This window comes from Leguminivora glycinivorella, chromosome 17 (assembly GCF_023078275.1).
Source record: "Leguminivora glycinivorella isolate SPB_JAAS2020 chromosome 17, LegGlyc_1.1, whole genome shotgun sequence".
Lineage (NCBI taxonomy): Eukaryota > Metazoa > Arthropoda > Insecta > Lepidoptera > Tortricidae > Leguminivora > Leguminivora glycinivorella.
The window spans coordinates 5,576,286-5,598,506 of NC_062987.1; the positions used below are offsets into that span (position 1 = coordinate 5,576,286).

The 22,221-nt window shown below is 37.4% G+C and overlaps 1 protein-coding gene across 3 annotated transcripts in view; it reads left to right on the forward strand.

Moving 5' to 3' along the window:
* Positions 1-19,980, forward strand: part of LOC125235507 (semaphorin-2A-like) — a 782,062-nt gene extending 762,082 nt beyond the window's left edge. For all 3 annotated transcript variants that reach the window (XM_048142078.1, XM_048142077.1, XM_048142079.1), the window contains 6 exons: positions 12,358-12,458; positions 13,808-13,980; positions 16,502-16,693; positions 17,828-17,965; positions 18,529-18,637; positions 18,857-19,980. In XM_048142078.1, the coding sequence (XP_047998035.1) occupies positions 12,358-12,458; positions 13,808-13,980; positions 16,502-16,693; positions 17,828-17,965; positions 18,529-18,637; positions 18,857-18,913 (770 nt within the window). In that variant the 3' untranslated portion in view covers positions 18,914-19,980. The remainder of the gene's footprint in view (positions 1-12,357; positions 12,459-13,807; positions 13,981-16,501; positions 16,694-17,827; positions 17,966-18,528; positions 18,638-18,856) is intronic.
* The last annotated feature ends 2,241 nt before the right edge of the window (positions 19,981-22,221 follow it).

The following is a 22,221-nucleotide window of genomic DNA, read 5'->3' on the forward strand; positions in this document are numbered from 1 at the left end:
CTATTACGTTTGATATGTTCGAGTTATGAGAATGCCAAAGATAAGGGAAAATCCGTGAGAACCAATCAAGTTTCGGGTGCGTCGTAAAATTGAAAAACTACGCGCTTAACGGTACGGGATAAGTCAGCAAAACTTACGAGGACACAGGTAGATTTTATTAATGTTTTTTTCTACTTCCGAACTGTTATTCGTCATTTACAGGGTCGTGTATAGATCTTTAAAACCCTACATAAAAGTCTATTCCCATAGCCAGCGTCCGCTGACTTTCAGCGCATGCGCGCAGAATCGAAAAAACTGAAAACGCATTGTTTGGCTCTGTAACCATGGCAACGCATTGTTATAACGATACTGCTCGCGTGCGCGGGAAGGCTATGGGCACCTGAGCTGACAGTGCAAACCTTTGCGTCAAAATAAAGGAAACGGTGTGAATTTCACAAAGGTTATTCAAGAAAACTATTAAAAACTAAGCGCATGGTCGTAGAAAAAGTATTGTATGCAACGGTGTTTAACTGAGTCAAAAAATACTCGTGGCGTCTTAATAACAATTTTCGGCTTCGCCTCAAATTGTTACTCACGCCACTCATCTTTTTTGACCTCCTTTAAACGCCTGTTGCATAAAATAATTAGCTCATTACAGGGTCAATTGATTTCAAACGTTTTGAGATTTTATCCGCATATGCGAGATAAACAAGAAACAACTAGGACCTAGGTAGACAATCTTAGAATATAATTTATAAATACAAACAACACAAAACCTTTTAGGAAACACGTAAAAGGTTTAAGGCACTTTTAGTCATGTCGGAACTCTAAACCCGCAAAAAGTCATAGCCATCGGTAACAGGTAAATCTATACGTTAAACCGACCCCTGTATGAAAAGCAATAAAGAGGTTACAGCTACTTTGTGTTTGGAATTTATACCACTTGGAGGAATAAAACTTATATTGTTCGGGGATCGCAAAAAAGTTTTCACTTAGGCCTGTCGAAGCGAAATCTTTATTGGATTGCGGGATTATTTCTTTTGAGACGGCTTTCTGGAGCCCTGTGCCCGTTTGCGTGGAAAATATGAAAAGATAATTAAAGAATTTTGTTTACGCCTTCGCGTATTTGTTCGATATTCATCCGTTCTTAATTCGATTTAATTCACTTCTTGAGAGGGATTTTTGTTTTTGAAGATGGAAGCGCCACGAGGATCTTTTGGTTAAGTAAAAAAAATGAAAGTATATTTTAGGTGGAGGTATTGCTTCACATTGATATTTTTTATCAGTTAACAAGGTGATATTCACAGACATGCATACCTATTTATTATTGTTTATAGGAAGAGGTACATAATATCGTTTCCTTATCAAATTGATTAGTCTGGCAATTCCACTGTGGGATTGTTTAATTATTTCGGCCGGGCGTGATCGGGAAATTAATGACCACGGCAAATTCTCCGCGACGGTTTAGAGATCGTATGTTTGTGTCACTGGTTCAATGTTAGTAATTAGACATGCCACAGATTATATAGCCTACCTAATACCTTCACCAAAAAAAGTCTTACCTTGATGGGTTATCTAAAACTGATATTATTGATTGGCAAATTGACATACATTTGACAGACAGGCAACTGCATACAAAATATACAAAATACATATCTAATAAATACATGTACCTAATATATGTATGACCGTATTTTTTTATTTTATTTTATTAAAATTCCGCACATACTAGATTTACACGCTTATAAAAGTACCTATGACATGAACACTTTTAAGTTTTCAAATAATTAAAAATGCTATAAATTATTAAAAATATCAAGGCAAGTAAAACGCAAATAGGTATAATTAATTGTATGTTCTTGTACCGGACGGATAATAAAATATTGTTCTTTTTTGCCAATAATTTATTTGAAATCAATGACTCAAGTGACCGATGTTTTATAAAACAATTTCAACAAAATAATTTATATTTAAAAAATAATATCCTGTTTAAAGCCCCATTTAGATGGTACGAGTTTCTCGCCCGTCGTGGTCGAGAAACTCGTATGACATTATCGTATGCGATAATCGCCTGGCGAGTATCGTACAAAAACGTTTACATTCGTGCGAGAAATAAAAACTCGCATACGAGTATCGTATGCGAGTTTCGCCAGGCGATTATCGCCAGGCGAAATAGTTTAGACGGAGAGTAGAATTTTCGGGCGATATTTCCATAACATTTCTCGACTCGTCTAAACCGGTTCTCGTATGACATTTTTTCTCGAACGTGCGATTATCGCACGAATCGGAGCGAACCGATTTTCATACGAGTTTTGCCTGTCAACTTGCGTGCTTAGTTGCTAATTAATTAATTATAAACACATATAGTATATGCTTTTTTATAATATGGGGTAAATTTACCTTGGATTTATTTGAATTTAAGTTGAATAGTAGGTACCCAATAATATTAAAAACACTATAGGTAAATTGTTTATGACGGTCTAAATAATATACAATAGGGAAAAGAATTAATTCGACCGTAGCGTTACCTAGCTAATAAAATCTTGGTTGCGATTAGGTTTAGGATATTATTGAACATAGAATATAGATAACATTTTAAATGATAGTAAGCATGTTGCCCCATAGGTATAGGTATATGGGGTAAAATACCAGTAAACATTAACTCTATAATATTAATAAGCCGAATTAATTTTTGGTTTTAGCAGTGACTGAGAGGTTACTGAGAGGTACTTAGCTCTAAATATAAAAACACCATGTTTTACATGATTTCTATACTGAATTCATTTCGACGGAGTAGCGTATAAACTCGTATACGATTCTTGCATATGAGTTTTGTTTACACGGAGACATACAAATATCAAAGGCGAGGCGATTATCGCCCCCTCTCGTGCGATATCGTACGGCATAGTTTACATGATACGATATTTTTTCTCGTACTTCGATAATCGTACGTTCGAGGCGAGAAACTCGTACCATCTAAATGGGGCTTTAAGCTTAGTTACCTACCTATTCTGTAATAGGTAGGTAACTAAGCTTAAAGCCCCATTTAGATGGTACGAGTTTCTCGCCTCGAACGTACGATTATCGAAGGTGAGAGGTAAAAATAGATACCAGGGTACGTAACCGAATGGCACAAACGCTCACGAAACGAAACGCTCGTAGATATTATCTATCTCTATCGCTCTTGCCAGCCAGGCAGTTTCGTTTCGTTTTCGTTTCGCGTCGCAGAAATGCCATTCGGCTACGGCACCGGGCAGGCAAGTATGGTCGCGCGATAAATGATAAAGCATCAGGCCGTCCCTATCCTGGCGATAATGGCCTGATGTTTTATCATTTATCGTGCGACCGTCAAGCTTGCCTGCCAGGGAATTTTCAGAAATTGGGACCCAAAATTAGCGTCAGTTGCTAACAAAAAAGTTAAATCTCTGTCAGTTTTGTGCAGCGATTTAGCTTTTTCAGCGATAATCTACATTCATAAAGTGAAAAAAGTTGATTTTTTTAAGATAGATTTTATGCGTAATTGCCAACTACTGCAACTTCCATATAAAAGCCGAAACGCAACGTAAATGAGGCGTTTTCTACTAAGCTGTGTAATTACCGACATTCGACACCGATTTGCGACATTCTTAGTGACTTGCGTCATTTTGATGACATTTAGTATGACATGACGCACAAAAATACAATATCTGCCTCTCTAGCACAACTTGCCTTGTCGCATGCGACTCGTGTCGTGCGAGTCCATACTTGAAGTCGCGCTTGATGTATGGTCTCGCGCGCGACAAGGCAAGCTGTGCTAAAGGGTCAGGTAATCACAGCTGACACGTCCTCTGTGGGATGTTTTCGAAAAGCTGCGTAACACATCTCATTCCTACAGACAATGTAATCTAGTTTGTCGACTGACGCGACCTGATTAGCCGGCGAACAGAGACGGAACCAATCTATCATTCAATACCCCTGGAATATTGATAAGGTAAACGTCAACTATTGATTCTTGGTGAAACTTTCACTAATTGGAGCACGCTCGTATACCAGAAGGGTCAAAAACGTATGTGTATGTTAGTCTGTGAGATACATGAAATAAAAAACCGAGTCGGACTCGCGGTTTAAGGGTTCCGTACAGCAAAATAAAATATATCTACTTTCTTCGTTCAGTCATCACAGCTAACTTACAAAAGGTCCCATTATCAATATTTTGAACAATTTCCAAAAATAACGAAACAAAAATTAATTTATGTGTCATTATCAAACGCGCTTACACAATTTTAGGAGGTTTGGTAGGTTCTTGCAGCGGCAGTTAGTGAAATTCGGAATTTGTTTTTTTTTTCCTTTTAAGTCCGACTTATGCTTGACTGTAGATTTCTCATAGGTTTTCCTGTAATCTAGAGATACTTATATGGTTATCTCGTATATTTTTTTGAAAATTTTACGCTAACTAGTTTCGGTGAAACGGGGGGTGGGGGGATGGTAATGTTTTGCCTACATTCTTAAATTACTTCGGAATGACTTAACTAAAAATTATTAAAAGAAAATATTTTTCAAAAACTTATAAAAAGCTCTTTCATGTAATATACTGTGACACAATATAGTTCAAAGAACTTGACTTTTAATTTTCACTTTTGCTCCCCAAAAGTGGTCCCTAAGATTAAATTTTCTGTATTTTAATTACATGTCCGTCTTTGGGTCACAGGTTTACATAAGTCTGCCAAATTTCAAGTTAATCGGTTCAGTAGTTCGGAGAAAATCGCCTGTGACAGACGGACAGACCAACGCTCGAGTGGTCCTATAAGGGTTTCGTTTTTCCTTTTTGAGGTACGGAACCCTAAAACATAAAAAACTGTACTACAATTTAATGATTTGATTATATATATTATTTAATCAATAATCATACAGGTTAATTTATGCAAAAAAAGGTGCATAAGCTTTCGAGCTAACCAATTCCAATATTAACATATTGCTCAACGTAAGATATTCGGGTTTATTATGTATTCTTGAAATACGCATAAATAAAACGTTCAGAATGTGTTTCTCAATAACTACAAACCAATAACTTAGTGAATGGATATAACCCTCAAAATCCTTAAATTATGAACCGAAATATCGAATCGAACGATACACATGATAAAATTTAACATTTAGTTACCTATTTATAATAAGATTTAATAATAGCATTACCTAATAGCACGTTTAATCACATGTACGTATCTGCACCTGTGCCATTCGATAAATACCCATTAAATTAATACCAGCCCTAATATTAGTAGTAACCCATTACACTGTGTCTCAAGGCTTAGACCGTGTAGGGGCATAGTGATGTACCTACTAACATTCCCTGAACTATCAATAAATACGTTTGTACTTAATTTAATTTAATTTAATTTAAGTCTCCATTTTACAATTGTAATCCAGTGACGTTGAGTGTATATATGCCATACGATAAATAATAAATAACTTCATGTAAGTACTATCAGCTGCAAAAGTGGATGGCGAATTTATCAATGAATCCATTCATAATTTCTCCATATACTTTTGCAGTACATAAAAATTATTTTGAAATTTCTTTGTAGTAGTAATTTGTGTTTTTAACCCTCGACGCAAAACGACGGAGTGTTATAAAGTTTGACGTGTCTGTCAGACGTCTGTTTGTCTGTCTGTCTGTCTGTGTCATCGTAGTCGTAGTCTGTCTGTGGCATCGTAGCTCCCGAACGGATGAACTGATTTAGTTCTTTTTATTTGAAAGCTGAATTTGTCGAGTCGGGACTGTTCATGAAAATCGGTCCCCTATGTCCCCGACATTTAACAAAATTTTATTTTTGTGGTTAGGTTATATTCTAGACACTTAATCGAAGCGCGATGATTGCTTTTCTTAATTTAAATTTGTTTTTGAAACTTTTTAATAATATGTGCTAATCTGAATCTGAATCTGAATCTAAATTTGTTTTTGAAACTTTTTAATTTATTCGAAAAAACTGACGCTCTTAGCTACTCTTTTGATTAGACAACTGGTGTAATCCCTGAAATTGGAACATTCCCGTAACCATCCCACCACTACCGTTGCCCTTAAACAGATTTCCCTCGCCCCGGCCCGGGCCGCTTGCAGACAACTTTGGTGAATGCTTTCCCGTGTTCGCTATTATCGCATCAACCAAATACTTGTGTCAATGCGTTGAGCACTCGGTAAACTTGTCTAATATACGCCGACGTGGCCCGACTATGCTCAATCTTATGAGTATGTATAGGTTATATACTATGTGTGGTTGTGTGCTGATTCTGATTTAAAACTATGTTTTGATGCGCTCGAATGTCTGATGCTGCTCTTACATTAGCTATTATCCATACTAATATTACTCGTATAAATGGGAAAGTGTGTGTGTCTGTCTGTTTGTCCGTCTTTCACGGCAAAACGGAGCAACGAATTGACGTGATTTTTTTAGTGGAGATAGTTGGAGGGATGGAGAGCGACATTGACTACTTTTTGTCTCTTTCTAACCCCCCACATCCCTAAAATGGGGGGATGGAAGTTTCTATGGAGCATATCGCAATTTTCGAATTTAACGCGAGCGGAGCCGCGAGCAAAAACTAGTTAATTATTATTATTTTTGCGTGTAGAAAAATTACTAAATTATACATGTCATATCCATATTCATATTTAAATCGCTACCTGAAATCCGCTCTCTAATTATAATAGTACATTGTGAAACGCGGGGCGGAAAAATTGCTAACGAGAGTAAGTTAAATCGCAACGGCTTGCCGGATCGATTTAAAGATTGTAGTTTGGAATATTCTTACGGCCCGAGTTACACACAATGATTTTAATATCACACTCGCAATGTAAAAAATGTGTTAATAGATATAAAAAGTAAGGTACGAGTATTATAAATTTCATAACTCCCAGAGAAGAACGATTTTTGTATAACTCCCGAAATCTACAATGTTTCTAACATTTATGATTCAAAGTCATCATGTAAACGTCAATACTACCTTATGATTGATCATCAACTTAAAATTTGTATGAAATTACTTTGCACTCTTGTGGATAAAATGCAATTTTGCTATCTGTTTTTGAATAGTAAAATAAGCCTTTACCAGTTGGTGTGGTGAAAATATAATTTTCCCCTCACTAGCTCGGAAACACGTGTTTTGTCCTTTAATACCAGCGGGTAAAAACGCATTTTATCCACTAGTGGGTAAAGTAATTTGACCTTGAATAAAGTCAAATTAACTGCTTTAAAATTGATAAAAGTAGGTGAATCTAGTAATAAAGATGATTTACCACCTGTGGAAGCAGTGATAAACGCATTTTTTGCGTTGTAGTTTCCTCGCTATAGTGAGGGGAAAAGTTGTGTGTTACACTCGGGTGCAAATGTATTTTACTTCTCGTGTGTTAAAAAACTCGCAAGTTCAGGATTCTATTCTCGAACCACTCGCTTCGCTCGTGGTTCAACTATAGAATCCTTTCACTTGCTCGTTTTTCAATTGAAATTCGTGGCTTATACATCCGACCTATTTATAAAAAAAAGATGCTAGAATTATAAAATTATACATTATAAGTAGGACGGGACGTTGGATCTGAAGACAATTAGCTGTAAAGTAAAGTAAAGTAAATATTTATTGCGAACCATGGTATGTACAATTGGTGTTACAATATATATAAAAAGATTCACATGGACCCCAATGGGGTGTAGCAAAGTCCTTATAACTAGGGTTTACAATATAGAACTTAACTAGGTACCTACTGTAAAATAGGAATACTCATTGTACGGGAAAGGTAAGATTATGTTTTTCTGTCTTCCATAAATTCTTGTATCGAATAATAGCTCTTTTGGATTAGGTGAGTCTTTAGTTTAGTTACAAATGTGTTTATGTTATCTATTTTTCTGAAATTTGTGGGTAGTTGGTTGTAAATTTGTATCGCTTGGTAAAACGGGCCTTTTTTGTAGATGGGTAATTCCATGGCAGAGAGCGAAAAAAATCAATTTTTTGAGGTCAGAATTTTAAAAATCTGGTTATAGGGTAATGTTCTTTGCTCTAGACCTTACTGGAACCGATTATTTTTTTTATAAACTGAGTTTAACTAAGTATGCCAATTTTTTAAAAGTTTAAAATGCGTGCTTTTTAAGATACGTGCGTAAACTGAACTAATCAAGACAGAAGAAGTAGCTGACATTTTTAGAAAAATACTATACTTTATAACATAATATTCAAAAAATCCAAAAAATTATTGAAAACTGAATATCTTTTTTGGGGGAAATAATATAACCTTCCCTCATATTCCTAAAAATCAAGGAATCCTGTATTTTTTTACTTCTGTAACTTTTACTTCATATTTCGATCACTAACTATAAAAAAATACGTTTCATTCGGACGTAACAAAAGTTACTGATTTCTTGAAACGCAAGTTACCAATGTTTTGCATGGTTATTTTCATAATTGAAAAATATTAAGATTCCTTTTTGCTACATAAACATACTCGTACCTGTACTCTTGACTGACACGATTTAAGTTACAAGAAAATTCGTAAACCAATATGGAAATAAAAAAATCGTATTTAAATGATGCTTTAAAAACCCATGTCCAATTTCTGTAACGAAAGTTACCACCTCATTTTAGTGTACTGAGGCCAGAAAATGATTATGTTTCAAATTTCCACTTTAGTTTAATGAGATTTAGTGTATTAAATGGTGCACCAGCAAAAAAAGGTATTTAAGTATAAATCAAGCCACAAATAACCTTTGTTTGACAACTTTGCGTTTTAAATGTAACGCAAGTTATCATGGAATTACCCAGATGTCTAGTATTGGTTCTGGAGGGACTATTTTACCTTTTCATCGAGTACTCTTACTGAATTCAAATTTATTCATATTTTTTCGGACAAAGGAGGCCATTTCTAGTATGTAAAAAGGTGGTAATGTCAGAATGCGTAGGTTGATAAAGTGAGGTTTGCAAGTGTCTCTCTGTGTTATATTAACTAGTGTTCTGATACATTTTTTTTTGGAGAATGAAGAGGTCGTTTTCTTGGTATTGAATTGGAATCAACATCAAAGTGCCAGAAGGTATTTATTAACCTCCACATATTCAATCAATTTCTCCGAAATGTGGTTAAATATAAATTATATCAGTAACTAGGTATGTAAGTAAGTATAATATTTGTTTTTATTAAGAAATATTTATGATTAGATTACATGTTTCTTTGTAACATAATCAGCAGGTGGTTAGTATGTAATTATAATTCATTTCTATAACTTACATTATTTTTTTGACGTGACGTGACAAATATTTTGTAACTACAAACATTTAATGGTTTTAATGATTTTATTTCTTGTAGGCTTGTTTTCCTCCTATCTCATGAAAAAAACGTACGGCCCGTCTACAATGCAGGTAAATTAAATAAACTTTGTTTGATACTGACTGCTATCTAGATGAAGGGAATATCTAATACACTGTGCTACTTTGTGTCCTTAAATAGGCGAACCTAGCTTTACTTTGCTAAAAGCAAAAGCTTGACAGCATCATTTAGGAGCAAGAATACATTCAGCTATCTGAAATATGATACTAAATTGATCTCGATATTTTTACACCGCGCATTGTGAATGTACCGCATAGTGTTAAAGTGTGAGTGTAAAAGTGATGCACTGATGTTAAAACCAGATTGTTATCGTATACCGCGTGTCTGAATTCACCTAAAAGGTGCGTATGATATGCAAACGTAGTGACAGCCCTTTCCGCTCGCACCCCACCGGGACAAAATTTACCGCCACCTACTTGTCTGTGTCAATCAAAGTCGTGTGATAGCTAATGGACTCTGGCACCTCGTCAAACATACCACTCGCAATGGCACTTTCGCTCAGTTTTGCACTAAATTATGGATTTTAATGGAACGCACGCCATTTAGGATTTGATTATTTCATCCACTTTATTTGATGATACATATTTTGTATAAATAGTACGTTCCCGGCTTTTCTCCTCACTAATAATCCAATAGTGCTAGCTGATTCCATGTAAATAACTAAGACACGAAACAAATCAGGAATCATGTCATAAGAGATAAGCGTCTCGCTGACAAAACCTTTTGCGCCAATAATACAAATAAAGGCAACTCAGCGCTCTTGTTAGGCGCGATCAGCATCGGTACGCATTACCATTCATATGGAACAACGGGCTTAATACAATCACTGGTGTATAGCAGGGCAACTATAACTTAACAAACACAATAACAATGCGAAGCTTTGCCGCCGTTCCGTCTGAGGCCGGGGCCCGAACACACATATAGCTACTATTGTGCGTAACCGGGTTAGGTAATTTCGGTACATGCCTGTAATCCAATTAGCTATTAAGATTCGTGGGCCGAATATTAATTCGCTCGTGATTCGGCCTCTTTGAAAGGAGACTGCGGATCGAAGCGTAACCTTACGAAGCTACAAATGTTACAATGTCGTCGCTCACTTTGTGTAGTCACGTGCTCTCTATTGTGTTTCTTCGCTGACTTGTGCTGTTTTCTTGAGAATCAAAACCGGTAACAATGGTCAGAGTCTTGAAAGGAGCATGAACATTTCTTTGCATAAACTTATTTTTTTCCGGTTATGATTAATGTGAATTCTTCAATGAACCTCGTGACTATTACGGGCTATTTAAAACGTGAAGCAATTGAAATGTTTATGTAAATATTTTTTCATAGTTACGAGCGAAACAGGTGACCTAAGGTTGCTAACAATGCTTTCGTGACTATTGTTGGAACAACTAACGAGTCAATTTAATTGGAGGCTTTATTTTGACGTGCCCTTATAATTTACCCTGTAGGTAGTTAGGGAAGTGGAGAAATGAATACTATTCGGATTCGTGACTCGTCGTGTTTGTGTCGACCCTCGCTAAAGGTCGTCAAACTAGCCGAAAGTTGATTAAACCGGTAAGGTGAAGTTTTAAATGGAGGTAGGGATACGGGACCTTAAATTTAGTACCTACTTTGTTGAGTGACTCATTGTTCTGTATTATATTAAAGTTGACGTTTTACGCGTTTCATAGAACGAAGCAACTTTCCTGGTCCTAATTTGTAGCGTTAAATTATTTGTCTTTTGGCGTGAAATGTGTGGAAGAAGGGAAGAAAAGTTTTAACAAAACAACTTACGTACGTTGTGCTTGTGATTACATTTGTTTTCGTTTCAACATCGAGGAAATAAGCGTTCTAAACATTCTATGTATATCCTATAATATACGTTATACCAAGGCATTTATATTTCACAAAATTAATAACATATAACGCAACAGGATGTTACGTACTATATTAAGTATTCAATATTTCTCTCTCAATGAAAGCAACCACATTTTTTCATATTCCTTTTCGATGTACTCATAAAAGGAGGTATTTATTTAATCTATTCCTAATGTAATGGAGCTTGACATTTTCTGTGAAAACGTAATAAGATAATAAATACAATATGCCTTTCAGTCACAAGATCAAAGTACGTCTGTAACCTAGCGGTAACCACACACGTCAGGCACATTCCTACAAGTACTAATGGTTGAATAATCAAAGAAACGTATAGGTAATAAAATTATAATTAAAAACGGTTGACTAACGCTTCTTAAGTGTAAATCCATACTAATATTATAAATGGAAAGTGTGTGTGTCTGTTTGTTTGTCCGTCTTTCACGGCAAAACGGAGCGACGAATCGACGTGATTTAAAAAATCACTCTTCTAAAAAAATCATCTCCACTTAAAAAGTGGAGATAGTTGAAGGGATGGAGAGTGACATATGCTACTTTTTGTGTCTTCTTGTTATTAATAATTAGGTATTTATTTTAGTGGCATCTGCATATGTTTCTACATACATCAAATTAAGTAGTATCATAAATATCATAATAATATACACGTGGTACATAACTGTTACCGAATAGAGGTTTCATGAAGCTGAAATTAACATAATATTTCCTTTTTATTATTTATCCTTCTTGCGTTGTCCCGGCATTCGCCACGGCTCATGAGAGCCTGGGTCCGCTTTGACAACTAATCCCAAGATTTGGCGTAGACACTAGTTTTACGAAAGCGACTGTCATCTGACCTTCCAACCCGAAGGGTAACAAGGCTTATTGGGATAAACAATTTACTGTATTTAGTCAAATTATATAACGCGCGGAATCTAAATAACCCATTAAAACCATATTGCGTACAAATCCAGACAGTCTAAAGTCTACACTTCATGTAAATACATCATCATTTTACTACAACACTAGATAAAAGGGCCATCCCATAAGTTTTTACCTATCCCGCTCTCTATTCAGCTGTGTATTTTTCACGAAAACACATAAACCGAGGTTTTTACGGTACTTTCCTTTTTCTTCTACGTAAGCTGGCAACTACTAACACAATATTACCTTTGTTATAGATGAAGGGAAAATTCACAAGATAGTGCAATGGACCCGAAACGGCGATAGCCAATCTGCTCTGCTGGATATTTTCGACGTGACGCCTGGAGAACCCATTCAGGTAATACCATAACAATTGTTGTTCTTTATATCTTTTGGGGATTTATGAGTACTATTATGTCGGTATGTGTATTGAGATGGTAAACTTTTATACCGAGTGACCTGTAACACTAGCAAATAATGAAGCGATAATGATCTTCATTTTCGGACTGATCAGTGTTCTGTGATCAATATTTAGTCAGTGACTTTTTTTAACCCCCGACGCAAAAACGACGGGCTGTTATAAGTTTGACATGTCTGTCTGTCTGTCTGTCTGTGTGCGTGTGTTTGTCTGCGTGTGTCTGTCTGTGGCATCGTAGCTCCCAAACGGATGATCCGATTTAGATTTAGTTTTTTTTTGTTTGAAAGATGAGTTAGTCGGGAGTGTTCTTAGCCATGCTTCGTGAAAATCGGTCCACTATGTCGGGGTTTTTTTTATAATTTTACTGCAAACGTATTCTTACATATTAAAATATTGACGGCAACTGGAGGCCATGATCAATGTAATTTACTTTGTTACGCTCTAAACGCAACAAAATTCGCAATACACTGTGTCTTAGAATAAACATACCTAGATTGCCAGCGCGTGCTACGTGCTACGCGCTACGAGATTAGCATGTAGCAAAAATCCTCCACGAACAGAGAAGATTTATTTAAAAGTGACTGTATAACGGTTGTCAGTTTGAGGAGTACAGCTTTAATTTGAATTTTCTCGTGTCACAGAACATACCCGGTATATACTATTATACTATAATAGAAACATTTTGTTGGTATGGGTCGTATAGATCGAGTAGCGCTCGGGAGTCTATTAACTTTTATAGGACAGTAACGTAGCAGTAATCTAGTATTGATATTGGTAACGTAACCCATTTCCCTGAGTAAGTAATCGTTCTCAAGTCGTGAATATAAACGCAAATAGATACTTGTATGGATTTGCGGTTTATGAGGTTGTGTGATTTAGTAAATGGATGGATGAGTACTCGACTTGTTAATTGTTGTGTAAAATTAGAAAAAGAGCAGTTTTAGGGTCGGTTGCACCAAACCGTCTGTCACCGTTAAAGCATTCGTTAAATTTTATTGTATGGGAGTTCCATAGACGTCTGCTGCGTGACGATGATGTGTCTGTCAAATGTGGTTGATGCAACTGGTCTTTGACTTATAAATCTTAAAGTATATTTAATTAATAACAACCGAATTCTACGCCTGGACAATCGACGCAATGAAGCCTGGACGTTACGACGTCACCCAAATCTAGTTAATTTGTGATGTGTTTCGTTTTCTTTGTTTTTGTATTTTTAGTTACACAGTGTAACGTATTTGAAATAAATAATTAATAGGTATCACAACTTTAACAATATGTCCTCTTTCTAGGCAATGAGCATATCTCGTGCGCATGGCTCCCTGTACGCTGCATCTGACCGGCGAATTCTGCAACTGCGGTTGGCTCTGTGCGCGCGTCGCTACGACGCATGCGTGCGCTGCGCGCGCGACCCGTACTGTGGCTGGGACCGAGAAGCTTCTGTTTGCAGGGAATACGCACCTGGGTAAGTGCTGATAGTCATACTCAAGGATTACATAAATCCTACATCCATCCAGCGTTACATTCTTTTGCCTATTTATGACATTCATCCCTCCTCATTACATGACCGAACCACGCCAACCTGCCACTCCTCATCTTTTCCGTTATAGGCGCAACTTTCAAACATCCCCTAATATACTCATTCCTGATCCGATCCATTCTGGTCACTCCACACATCCATCTCAACATTCTCATTTCCGCTACGTGCACTCTCCTTTCATCCTCCACCTTTGTCGCCCAGCATTCAGATCCATACAATACAACAGGCCTCACAATCGTCTTGTAGATTTTCCCCTTAAGTTTAAGGGGCATCCGTCGATCGCATGTTGTCCCTGAGACCTGTCGCCATTTCATCCATCCCGCATTTATTCTATTTTTCACGTCACGGTCGATGCTTCCGTCATTTTGGAATAATGACCCAAGGTACCGGAAGTCGGAGCAGACTGGTAGGTATACACCATCTAAGGCAATAGGGGAAAAAATTGGATAGACCACCGAAATCGCAGAACATATGTTCAGTTTTGGTTCTACTGATTTTCAGTCCCACACTTTCCAGTCTTTCTTGCCATTTTCCCAGTCTGCTCTGGACCTCAAGTGCATTTTCCCCAACAAGAACAATGTCATCGGCGAACAGCATACACCAGGGTGCTTCCTCCTGTATGTCCGATGTCAGAGCATCCATAACCAGGAGGAACAAATAAGGACTTAAAGCCGACCCCTGGTGTAGACCTACCGCCACATTGAACTTGTCGGTGACTCCAGCTTCAGACCTGACGTGAGTACTAGCTCTATCATACATCGCCTGAACAAGCCGCACATACTTCTCTGGCACTCCCTTCTCTCTCATACACCACCACAGAACCTTACGAGGAACTCTATCGTATGCCTTTTCCAGATCCACGAACACCATGTGCAATTTCTTTTTTGCTTTTCTGTATTTTTCGCATAGTTGGCGAAGTGCAAATATGGCGTCCGTGGTTCCCCGGCCCGGCATAAACCCAAATTGGTTCTGTGTTATTTCACTCTCTTCTCTTATTCGTCTCGCTACCACTCTTTCCCATATCTTCATACTATGTGACATGAGCTTTATTCCCCGGTAGTTGTTGCAATCCTGTACATCACCCTTATTCTTAAAAATGGGCACCAAAGCACTGTTACACCATTCATCAGGGATCGCCTCTTCTTGCAACAACTTATTGAAGAATAAAGTCAGCCACTTCCAACCATCCGCTTTCAGAATCATCCATACTTCCACAGGTATATCGTCTGGCCCAACCGCTTTTCCATTCTTCATACCTTGCACTGCCATCCTTACTTCTTCTACAGTAATCTCTTTCACCATACCGATGTTACTTCTAGCGTTTTCTAGCACGCCTGTCCAGTCATTCTCTTCATTCATAAGTTTATTGAAATAGTTCTTCCAGCGTTCTCTTATGCTCTTGTCATCTGTCAAAATCTTTCCTGCTTCATCTTTCATACATTTCATGTGATTGATATCTCTTGCATTCCGCTCCCGCTCTCTTGCTATTCTATAAAGGTCTTTTTGGCCTTGTGGGCTTTCCAAATGGTTGTAAAGCTTATCTTGGACCTTGGCCCTTGCTATTGCGACTGCTTTCTTGGCCTTCTTTTTACTTATTAAATAAGCTGACCTCTTGTTTTCCTTTTCTCTATCATTACCCACTTCCACACTTTTCCATTCTTTAAAAGCATTCTTCTTTTCTTTCAGAGTCATTTGCACATCATCATTCCACCACCACGTATCTCTATCAATCTTTCCTTTCCCCCTCGTTTCACCAAGTACGTCCTTCGCCACACTTCTTAAACTTACAGCCATTTCATTCCAGCATTCATTCATCTCCGCCATATCATTCATTTTTATCATCTTATCGACCATTCTATTCTTAAATTCTTCAGCCAACTTCCTGTCATTCAATTTATACCACTTCGTTTTAGGTGGGGGCTTTAGGTTATTTTGCCTACGCAATACTTTAAGCTTTAACTCCAGGATCAGTAACCTATGCTGGGAAACTAAGCTCTCACTCGGTACAACTTTGCAGTCCTTAGCCGAAAGTATTTTACTCCTTCTCAAAAGAAAGTAATCAATTTGGGTAGAGTGTTGGCCACTACGGTATGTGATAAGATGTTGTTCTTTCTTTTGATAGTATGTGTTAATAAATCCTACATCGTGTAGCTACAAATTACGGTGCGTGCGCACTGGCTAAGACCGCGAGGCTTCAGTGCGCAGAGAATACGACCCTAGGTTTATTGTGACCTCTCGTTATGTTATTGCGACCACGATCAAAAAAATGTCACAGTCGTTTGTCTGATGTATTACAGAGCAGTAGGTAAGAATAGGTATTTGTATTTAAATAATCATTCAACAATGTCATTACCAGAGGGAACATATATATGTGTGTGTATATAAAGCTCTATCCAGCAAAATGCACAATTCCTTAATTGTTATGTAATTTCCGCTTTATACGCAGATTGATTCAAGACGTGGCTAACGAAACGGCGGACATCTGCGACTCGTCTATATCCCGCAAGAGCGTGTCGGCGACCTGGGGCCAGAGCCTGCACCTCGGCAGCTTCATCAAGATGCCCGAGGTCCTGCAGCCGAGAGCCATCACCTGGTACCACTACTCCAGGGAGAAGGGACGTCATCCGATCATTTTCAAGTAAGTTTGATTGAAGCGCTCAGTCAAACCATTTGGTTGAAGACTGGTTAATATACTATAATAATGTATAACAGCAACAAGCTTAACAAAATAGTCATTACTGCAACACTGTTTATAAATATTCTTGTTTATTTTATGTGTTTGAACACGAAAATAACAATCTCCAAAATACGACGTAGCGGTGCAGTTTGCGTATCAAAATTTCCACTCCACCGACGCACCGTCAAAACAAATCGTTAAATAAACTGTACTTTAATTAAGTGCAACCCTAATTCTCCGCTATCTTCCGTTTGCTGAACAGAAAATTATTCTGAAAACACTTGAACTGAACACGCGTCTAACAACATTAATTAAAGTGTTTCCAAATCTGCTGCTATCGCACTTCCGCCGCTGTAATTACGCAAAGGGAACGCTATGGCTCGTGCAATTGATATTGGGGCTATTAAATTGAATTGACTCAGAAATCTGTGGTTTGCTCGGTTTGATTTACTGACGAGAAAAAATAATGACCGTCGGTCATTTGTAAGTTCATTTTGTTTATTCACGTAACTGGTTTTGAAGCATCATCATTAGGGATCGCAAAAAGTAATTCAGAGCGCGTCGTTGGACTTTATTTGGCTAACTTGTTATAAAAGAAGTAAACAAGTTTTTTGTAGCCTACATGAATACATGAATCTTCGCTGTCTGGATTGTTTACTAAATCGATAGATATACATACAAACGATTTACGCGTGTTACTAGACATTTATTCTAGGAATTTAAAGGGGTGAGTTCCTATCCTCAACCTTTTTCAGACACACGACAACGGAAAATCGATATCAACATGAGGGGTTTAATAAGTTAATTAGATACACCTTGATAAGTCTTGCACTTAGTGTTTAGTGCAATTTAGTAGGCATTTAGTGGCACCTATCTGCACTCGCACAAAAGTCTAATAAGTGTGTAAATGTTTCTTAATTAATAGATCGCTTGAGCGTTTTTACAGTACACACGATGACGCCGTCAGTCGATGACGCTGTCAGTTTCTTATCAAGCGTTGGCCGTTTAATCGAATTTATTCTTAGAACTTTGGCGTATAACATTTTTTTTCACTCTTGTGCGAATGTGGCCTTAATATAAGCGTCCTGTTTCCAGTAAACCGGAGAAGTACATTGAGACCTCTGAGCACGGACTGCTGATCATCGCTGTCAGTGAGAGCGATGCCGGCCGCTACGACTGCTGGCTCGGCGGCTCGCTGCTCTGCTCTTACAACGTCACTGTCGACATTCACAGGTAAATATACAAAATTACTACTCTACTTATAGTTACTATCGCCGTCAATATTCATAGATTATCGACATTAGTCGTTCAACTCTATCTTTGCAGCATTTACTGTGCACGAAACCAAGCCACGTGGTGAAATGACAATTCTATTCATAGCGACAACGTGTATCATATTTTTCTTTGGATACGTATTTTAGAGAACTCAAGTGTTGTACTGAACCTACTACGTAGGCTTAAAGCTAAACACATTAGAAAGGACAGTGGGATTACGTCTATCTATAGGTGTTTAGTGCCCACCAAGATGTTACTTAAATCCTACTATTTCTACGAACAATGTACAAAAATATTTGTAATTGGTAGTTTTCTTATTTTCCAATACACTTCACGTGGATACACGAAAACTTACAAATCGATCAATTTATCCTAGGGGTTGTCCCGAGTCAAACAGTAACATAAGAAGTAGTGCAAACATTGCATCAGCAAACAACCCAGCATTGACGATTTGACTTTTAATAAAAAGTTTGTCGACATCAAAAGTAGATTTGAGTTTGTAAAAATGTGTCTCTTTTCAGATGCTCTCCCCCGGAGAAGAGTAACGAGTATCAAAAGATATATTCTAATTGGTGCCATGAGTTTGAGAAGTATAAAACTGCCATGAAGACATGGGAGAGGAAACAAGAGGTGAGATACAAATCATTGAATATACTTCTAAAGGTTATTCTCTGAAAATATCTCTATGATTGCGCCCAATAGCCACAACGAAGACATAGTGACAATTAAACAAACAACGATATATTTTTTTTGAATAACCAAAACAAAGTTTTATTTCAATATTCTGATATAACGAGATATTTACAGAATGTCAGCGATATGAACTGAAACTAACTTTTGTTTTTCCAGCAATGCGCGAGACTGAACGACTCGAATCAGAACACACACCCGAATGAGATCGTGTGATAGCTTCTAAACATCGCCTATCTCATGTTCCAATCTGTGAACTACTACGCGGGCGCCATCCCGGTGCCCTACGTCTCCGCCGGTCTCAGCCACTTCCTCCTGTCCTGAGCGCGAGTAGGACCCGTAGTGACCACTAGTGACCCTAACAAGTGACTCCCTCTAGCTTTTGTAAGGACATATTGATATATTAACCTTAAGGACAGTGCCCGCTCCCAACCGGGAACATGAGAAGGTGATTAGACACTCGAAATTTATATGGACATTTATCATTATTAAATTAAATCGAATGAATACGCGCGTCGCGCTACGCTTGTTGGAAATGGATTGTAAAAAGATTTAGAGATCAAAATTCTCATTATTATAAGTGTGCTTTGTTCGTTGAATAACAGAATAGGAAAATTGTTACATTACGAAAATGGAATTAATTTTTATAATTGCCTATACGTATTAAGTATTATGCAATTATATTTATTGACTGCTGCCGTTCATTGACGTAGTGAATAATGAGAGTATTTATTATTATTTGTGTCCCTAGTTTCCATGTATGTACTTAATGTAGTTCATTCAAAGCTTATTTAATACTAGATTATTTGAAGTGGTAACGTGTTAGGTCTGGCTCTTTATTTTATTTTGCGGGTTTATGGCAAACTATGGATAGCAATCTGCGCACGAAGCAAAATTTAATTGGCAGCTATAAAAAGCGAGTAAAATACGAGTTTAAAATGGTATCATCGATCGATACTTAGAACGGCTTGTTACAAGCCGCCCGTGACCGTAAATAAAAAATGTCACTGACAGACGCCAATGCAACACAAAATGCTATTCGCTCTATTTTATTCCACTCTATTTTAACCAAACTGCATCAAGCATATTGAATAGCTTGGCCGTAACGTCTGTTTTAAGTGTGGTATCGGAATAATGTAATTCACTCGTCTATGCAACGACTGCTATTTAAAAAATCTATATTTGTTCGAACTAGAGTTTACAAAAAACTAAATTCAGCCCGAACGCGATTTAACAACACTAGCAGTGTTGCATACTCGATGGACGGTGCCCATTGAATTGCAGTGTAATCGTAACAACACTTAGAGCTGATCAGCACAAACGCGCTTAGTCTGTGCCGAACGGCTGTGGTAGATTGACGTATCGCAATGAAAAATATTTCGTCTAAATAATGCCGTCATGTGTAGTGAGGTACTGTACAAACTCAGGAAAATGTAACAAAAGCCAAGGAGTGACTTTTCATACGTAGGTTTACTGCATTTTTGTTTAAACACGCTTACTTTTTAAAAAATGTATCAATATAAACTCATGCCGAAGCGCCATGTTGCGGCGGCCATGTTTCGTTGAAACCAAAGAGTAAAAAATGCAACAAAAGCAGACGTGACAATATCGCAAGTTAGTTCAAGTTTCCTATCATACATTAAATTATATACATTTATCGACGCAAAAAAGGTTATTTAATTATTATTGTCAGAATTGCAGTTTTCCGACATGTCGGTCTATAACAGATTCTCAATACGCGTGTCGAATTTCATGTGAGTATGTAAATGTAAGTGCAGTACCTAACATGCCTGATTTCAAGCTTGATTATCATTACAAAACTAACAGCGAAATGAGTACAGGTGCTTCTAATCTATGCACTCTATGCAGGGCTAAGCGCCGAGTAAAATCGTAGCGCTTGCGACGTTACGGAAGCAGGCCATTGGTTCACACCCCGCCCCCTCGCCCCGCCTTCAGCTTACAGGCTGTGACACGTTCGTTGTTTGCTATAGCTCCTCTATACGAAGTAATAATTACTCAATGTGTAATCGAAATGAGTACAGGTGCAGTATTACGCTGCGGATTTAAAAACGTCATTAACATTGCGGTCGGAACATAACGTGCGTCCTTTTTAAATGGCAGGGTAACCGCACTGGCCCGACGCGCTATAGCTTCAAATCTCTGAGGGTTGTGGGAGGGTTCGCCTCATTATTTTTCCCCTATTTTGTGTAAATAGTTACCTAATTTGGTTCTGTATCAATATAAGTGTACGTACGTATAGTATGCACGTCCCTAAATGTAATGAGTATAATTTAAGCCTGTGATATATAAGAAACATGTTTAGAAAGTAATTTTAAATGTTCGGGAAATGGAGTAAATCGCTGTTTTCGTATAATTTTCTCATCGTCATAACTATGTTTCAGGGTAATTGTTTTACTAATACGAGTGTAACGTTTCTATGTGACGGTTTTACGTATTTGTACCTATTTCGTTAAAATTATATAATTACCAAATTGTTTAAATACAGGTTAGCCAACTTCAAGTAACATATGAATAGTGTAATTTATTCCACAGTATAGCTTATAAAAACATATTACATTATATCAAACTTTAGCAGCAGTAATTCATATACTAAATGTCAACAAAGTTTTTCTGATGTTTATGGATCAAAGATTAATGTTAGAGATTATTTAATATGACGTAGACGGTGTTTTAAGAATTTATCTCTGCATATTTTTGTACAAAACTCGATTATAAGGTCAGTGACGAGTGGGTAAACCGAACGCATGAACGTGGAACGTGTATCGAACGTGTAAGCAGCGTCTTCAGTTATTTTACCTGTTTATTGACAGTTCGACTCTGGCGACTATGGTGGTCATATTTATACATATTGGAATATTTCGCAAAAAATGTTTAAATTAACGCATGAACATGGCCATTTACGTAAAAAATTTTTGGAATGCCACGAACTGTCACTGAAAAAAGTCAAATACGGCACTTAAAGCTGTTTAAGTAAGATATGCTTCCCACTCTGGTATGGCCCGGCCTATCATCCTCACTAGTACTGGGACTTCAGTCGCCATATCAAACATTTACTGCACCTACCTAAGAGCTTGTGTATATTTAACGATCATCTTATCATTGTTTTACATAGGTAGAGGTGGATTACAAATTTACAAACGAATTGCATTTTATAAAATTATATCGTACCTACATATTTTTTCTAGAGATATATTGATGGAATGCCATTATTAAGGTTTTTTCCGCTGCCACAATGCCATAGCGAGTAGTCTACTAGTACCACTGCCAGTCGCTTCTAGTTTTACGTGACCATTCCCATTCCTGTCACCACCTTTGCGTTGACATGACATGAAATAGTAGGTAGAGAAGAGTAGCCGTAGTAGAAACAAATTCTAAATAGTAGACATGACAAATGCGAAACAAACAAGAGTTTGCTTTTCGACATATCTATGTCGGTTTCGCATTTATCCTCAGGGCGTGCTGTTTCAACCGCATTTGATGAAACCATTGCGGTTATACCTAAT